Source organism: Chenopodium quinoa, unplaced genomic scaffold (assembly GCF_001683475.1).
Source record: "Chenopodium quinoa cultivar QQ74 unplaced genomic scaffold, ASM168347v1, whole genome shotgun sequence".
In the NCBI taxonomy this organism is placed as follows: domain Eukaryota; kingdom Viridiplantae; phylum Streptophyta; class Magnoliopsida; order Caryophyllales; family Amaranthaceae; genus Chenopodium; species Chenopodium quinoa.
The window spans coordinates 2079568-2086109 of record NW_018742359.1 but is presented as its reverse complement, the minus strand read 5'-3'; the positions used below and the strand labels follow the sequence as shown (position 1 = coordinate 2086109).

General features: G+C 33.7%; 1 protein-coding gene across 1 annotated transcript; it reads right to left on the bottom strand.

The window, feature by feature from the left end:
- Positions 1-397: 397 nt before the first annotated feature.
- LOC110696010 (glutamine synthetase, chloroplastic-like) lies at positions 398-5391 on the bottom strand. The gene is made up of 14 exons (XM_021873272.1): positions 5143-5391; positions 3654-3920; positions 3424-3463; positions 3220-3323; positions 3035-3083; positions 2824-2930; positions 2307-2394; positions 2093-2221; positions 1915-1989; positions 1497-1550; positions 1366-1403; positions 1074-1233; positions 903-963; positions 398-772 (listed from the first exon to the last, which is right to left on the bottom strand). The coding sequence occupies exons 2-14, from the start codon at positions 3902-3904 to the stop codon at positions 633-635; spliced, it is 1296 nt and encodes a 431-aa protein (XP_021728964.1). The 5' UTR covers positions 3905-3920; positions 5143-5391; the 3' UTR covers positions 398-632.
- Between the last annotated feature and the right edge of the window lie 1151 nt (positions 5392-6542).

Sequence of the window (6542 nt, the reverse complement as noted above, 5' to 3'; positions counted from 1 at the left end):
TCACTAATCAAGTTAAAGGTATTGTCTTCATTGTTCTTTATTATTTGTTTTCATTGTTTCCATTACATATTATGCATCCAACTAATTAATTAACTAATTACATGGTCATGGAAGAAGTTAGGGAAGAAACATAATAGCTTTAAAATGTTGATGTCTAATCCATTGCAAGAGCTTGAACACTCAATTAATTTGAAAAAGTACTTCACTTAAGCAGAAACAAAAGTAAAATTGATCAACTGTTGATTAGTAGACTTGACAAAACTAACCCATACTTGATTATCCAGCCTAAAATGCCTGAACCATAGCCTAAATGGCTGAATTCTAACCAAACAAATTGATCCGACCCCATTGGATGCATGTATCACAAGTGCATCTAACATTCCAACCTCATAAGTTATACCAAAAGAAAACCGTTTTGTAGCTTCATAAAAGCAAAATTTAGATGCGTAACCCTCAAATCATAATATGACATTGTTATTTATCAACTCCAAAACAAACAGCTCAACAGCTGGGATCAAGAGAGAAAGCATTCACACTCCCCAAGATACTAAAAAACTAAAAAATACAATGTTCATTGATGAAACATTCAATATTGACCCTTGTAATTAGTAAAGGGTTTGTTGATAATGGAACTACACATTAAGAGAGAGTTTTTGAGCTGCAAGTGCCTCAGCTTCAAGTGTGGGTTCCCAAAGAATTGTTGTCTCAGCTAGCAAACCTGTAACCACGTAAGGGTCCATGTTTGAAGCGGGTCGCCTGTCTTCTAGGTACCCTGTAAAGAATCAGGACATTAGTACAAGGTTTATGTTATGACGGTTGCTTTACTTTAATGCAACTTTCTCACAACCCTTTAAAACCACGTCATAGTTGCAACGATTGTATGACTAAGAGAACTATTTTACCTTTCCCTTCCTTTTCTGTATCACGACCTACACGGATTGAGCAACCACGATTGGCAACACCCTGAACAAGTTATTTGCATAATGTTAACACTTTGAAAACAGATTAATAATAAACAAATATTCACCTGAATACAGCAAAAACCAAATGCGAAGTAAAAGATGGATATATACCCAAGAGAATGTGTTGATGTCTGCAGTCTCGTGCTTCCCAGTCAACCTTCTTTCATTCCCTTCTCCGTATGCACTGATATGATCTCCATGGCGTAGAGACAGATTCAAAATAGCCTTCTTTATCACTTCATATCCGCCTTCTTCTCTCATCGTCTTTGTACTAAGATAAAACAACAATTGCATTCATTACTATAAAAAACTTGTAATATTTCAACAGGTTAAATTAACATATTTACAAGATTATGCCATCACTAGATACGAGAAGAAAAATGTAATGAAATTTTCAAGTTACCTGTAATTGGTATGGCAACCTGCACCATTCCAGTCACCCTGTCGAAAAGGTAGGTGTTGGAGAAATGTTTAAATTTATTATATATGCTTAACAAAGAGCTGATCACTAATACAAAAAGATAATGGTAGTACCTCAATTGGCTTTGGATCAAGTGTCAGGACTACACCAGTTTGTTCAGTAATCCTCTGTTTGAAGGAAAATAAACCAGTTAAACACTATTAGAATGTCTTTGATGTATGATTAGTTGGTCATATTTACTGGACCAAATTGGTTCTGATCGAGTCAGTTTCAATAAGAGGCTAGTACAAAATGGCTATGTTCTTTCCTGCACACCACGGTATAGTTCAGACTTTAGATGTTTTGGATAATTGAGTACAAATTAATTTAGTCGAGACTTGGATACATAAATAACTATCCTATTGTAATTACTTGTAAGTATCCACAATAACCGGAATTATATGTCATCAAAAACCAAACATTATAGTGATTGGCACAATATAAACTGAAGGGACTAGTGTAAATGAAAAAACACAAAATTCAGGCGAATACCTCAAGAATATATCTGGCACACCAGACATGATCTCCAGCATCAATACCAACACTAGGACCAACTTGGAATTCCCACTGCAGGAGCAAGTAAATGTAGCATTTGGCTGGTTAGATAATTAGCTATAAAAAGTGATGAATTACTGATGATAGCCAAATTACAAGGGTGTAAGAAGGAAACCTGGCCCGGCATAACCTCCCCATTGGTTCCACTTATGTTAATTCCAGCATACAGGCAAGCTTTGTAATGAGCATCAGATATGTCACGTCCAAAAGATTTTTCAGCACCAACACCGCAGTAGTATGGACCCTAAAAATGCAAAAATCACAATTCGTAAGTAAACAAAATTCTATAAACAGAACAAATGTCGGTGAAATGGAGGTAAGTGACAGACCTGGGGACCAGGATAGGCTCCTACAGGCCATCCCAAGGGCCAATTAACATTTGGTTGAAGCAGTGTGTATTCTTGCTCTATTCCAAACCTGTAGAGGGACAATTAGTAAATAGAGCGAAAAAAAGGAGACACGGATTAAATTTAAGATATTGTCAAGCTATTTGGAATCCTATAAATGTTGAGCCCTGAATAATTTTGCAATATGCATGCTTCGACCTGAAGCACTATTGGGGTCATCTTTAAAGAGAAAATCATCTGGCAGACTATGAAAGTTACTGAAAATGAAGGTGATATTGTTACCATCTTGTCATCCCCTAACTCTGCCCTACTGTACGAAGATCCGTGCAATGGTTAATGAAAACTATATGGAAGTGACAGGTCTCTTCCTTACAAGTTCTCACTTTCGTTTCTCCATTTTTAGTGGCCAACTTCTTTCAGATAACTTCAACATCGGATTTCAAAGTGATGACTATGAGTGTAATTAGAATACTTATTGTCAGTGCAGGAAAATCCATACCATGGAACCTCAGAAACAACCTTTTGGTTGTTGAAGATCTCAGCAGCTTTGTGTCGCTTATTAGTTGGGATTGGTTCTCCTGCAGGTGTGTATGCATCACAGATTACCTAGAAATATAGTGCATAGAGCATTATAATTGCAATCTTACAAGAGTAAACTTCAGGTAACATCATGAGTTTTGACTATGCAGTTCTGTTTATATTAAACTCACCAAGATATTGTTACCACCACGGAATGGATCCTTAAAAATTGCTTGGGGGCTGTAGCGGAGTGACACAACAATAACTTAATCATCAAATCCTTGAAAACCTCAATCCTCGAAACATAATTTGCTTGAAAACAAGACCAGAAATATGTGAAACATTATGAAGGTTCGTAGTTGTCCAAAAATCTTACTATAAGATTACTTCACTGTCTTCTCCTGGTGCTTGTCCTGTGCTTGAACCATCATAGTTCCACTTGGGAAGCTCAGATGGATGCTCAACAGGTTTTGAGATAGTCTGGTATATAAACAAACATTAATTTAGGAAAAAATAGTGAAGTAACTGCAGTATCTAAACTATGATTAACTATCAAGCTACATTGTCAATGTCACTGTACCCTTGATTTGCTACGAAGATCAATTCCAGTTCCTCCAATCCTGTTCCAGAGCAAATTCCAATTCAATTAGTTCTATAATTCATTACGAGCTACCAACCAAGCCATGCTACTGATGAACAAAAAGCAAGGATAACTATATAACTAAAAGTATATTCATCTTGATGCTACAAGAATATCATCTGGCCTTAAGTCGTCACAGTATCAAAAGTCACGTCAGGAAAACTATTTACCAAATGTATTCTGCAATAATCTTGTCAGTGTATGGACTGACGTCCAAATTGAGTAGTTGCTCCACCCTGTTTATGGTGCCGCTGTCAGACTTGAGAGAAGAACATACTCTAAGCTTGGTTGAGCACTTAACTGATCCCTTTTGACCTTGTTTTAACAATATGGAAGTCCAAGGGCTTGGGGTCAATGAACTTGTCAAACCTTTTGAGAGTTTCATCTGACATTGCATGCTAGGTGCAAGTATTTGTGCCATGTTTGGTCACTCCTCCCTACGAAACAAACATATCAAAAACAAATATTAGAGGATTATATCTGTAGATTACTCTGTATCAGCGACAATGAAAGTCAGCATATGTTTTAAAATTCGGTCTCAGATTACAACCATCAATTTATAACACAGTACTAGCCTACACTATCCTATCATGTATTCTATAATCATACATTGAAATATAGAATGAATGCAAACTAAAATGTTAGTCGTCCTTAATATCTCAACTTGGATATGGACTAACATTTCAGTTTGGACCACAAACATAAAAACTTTCCATAATATAGCCGAGCTGTACACTTGCACACGGATATATATCTTACTCGAGTATCCACAACTGAGTAAGATATATGTACAGGTAAAAGATAACAGGACGATCTAGTCATCTACGCAATTAAACTCACTCATTAGGATAGAAAAACATGCTTTTCTCGATAAGGGGCACATTTAAGTCTGTATAGACTTTGAGGGATTATTGACATGCCTCAAATTTTTCAGTAAGTAGTTAAGTTGAGAAAATGACATCAGAATAACTAAAAACATACACAATTGAAGTCCATTAATTGTGCCACTAATGCTTAATAGTATCAAATTGGCATTAGTACTTTGTTTTCTTTATTTGTTCTCTAATTAAAAGCAAAAAAATCCAAGAAAAGTCTTTTTGCTAAATTAATACAAAGTAGTACTAACTTCTTTCTTCTTTAGCCAACTGATCTTCACAGCTGATCATAACTTCTTTGACCAAAATGTTAGTATAAATCGAAAATGATACCGTTTCACAAAATTAAAAAAACTGATCATCCTCCCCCCTTAAATTTACAACAACAATAACAATCCTAAATGGATCTGGCCAATGCCAAACTCTTGGAACAATCAGATGAACAAAATCTAGCTTCTGACTAAAATATCACCATTTTCCACTTTCAATCTGAAGGTAGCACAAAAACCATATCACATTGGAAAAATATAAAATTCTACAGTTGGAAACCCGAGAAAGTCGTTGGAGTGGTACTTAAGACCTGGGATCGAATCTCTCTACGACGAACAAAAAGAATGTCATTCACAGTACAACACTATAGAAAATGCAAAATGATGCAAACCTTTTTAATTTCTTTTAACTAACTTTTACCATGTCATTAACTAATTAAATCACTACTTTTAATACGTAAACAAGTACAACACTAAATGCAATACAATGCCAAAAAAAAAGAAGTAGTAATTACCTGAGCTCTTAATCAGTTGGAAAAAAAAAAAAAAAAAAAAAGTTGGTGAGAAGATTAATAGAGGAAGAAGAGAAGTGAGAAGAAAAACAAATGTAAGGAACAAAGGTTGGTAATATTGGAGAGTGTGATATTATAATATTAGAAAAAAAAAAAAATTGATGAAAATGAGATTTGGCTTTTGCAAAGTAGATAGGGGTGTTGCACATTGAGTGGTGAAAAAAACAGTTTGAAAGATGCTTTAGAGGTCGCAAGAGAATCTCTGGACTATATTTATGGAATGGAATGATCATCGTCATGTTGGAACCTAGCTTTATGATAAGGTTTCTTTGTCTTGCTATTGTGATATTGCCTTTGTACATTCCACGGATAATATGGGGATTCAATTTTGTGAGTTACGACATTTTTTTTTATTTTTTTTATTTTTTTTTAAATGTACCAGTTTAACTAGTATATTTGTCGAGACTTAATTTTGATCATTAATATCTTTAATTGATTATTAGTAAAAATTGTAATGAAATGATTAATTTATGAAAATAGACATTGTGACTAATATAAAGATATATTATATAACTATAATAATAAAACTAATTTAATTCCTGTGCAACACACGGATTTATAATATTTTATTAAAATTTACAACAATTTATAATTCAACAAATTTTTTTTTACAAATTATTCCCTTATATAACAGTGTGATAAAGTTTCATATTTTTTAAAAATTTTCTAAAACGTAAATTTTAGAACGTACCCGTGTGATATAAAATATGAATAACTTTTTAATAATTTAACAACTTATTTTTCTTTAAGTAATTGCTAAAAGACTTATTGATTTGCGAGGGAAAGATTGCACATTGTAATTATTTCTTTCTTAATATTAAAGATGTGGAAGACTTGGAGTAGGAATTTTTTAACCTAATGTTGGCACGTGTTTCTTTTGAGGCCGTATTTTATTACTTGTTCCATTTTTATTTTGGATACCTTTCATAATATTTTACTAATTTATCCTCTCCTAGTAGACCCCTAACTATCCCAACTATCATACTTTTATATACATTCTCTCTCCTCTCAACTATCACACTTTATTCTTCCACCAACTCCACTTCTTTCATATTTTATTACTTTCTACCATTTCTCCTTAAATTCCGCGCAGGGAGAAATGGAGCAAGTAATAACATATAGAAGGAGTATATAGTTATAGATTTTGTGAGTTACTCCCTCCGTTTTTAAATACTTGCTCCATTTCTCCTGGACACCTATGCCGATGCTAATCTTTGATCAATAATATCTTAAGTTATCAAAACGTATAAATTCTAACAATTGAAAATAAATAATTTATTCATTGAAACGATTCTAACAAGTACCCACAAAATTATATATTTTTTTTATGTATAAATCACAAA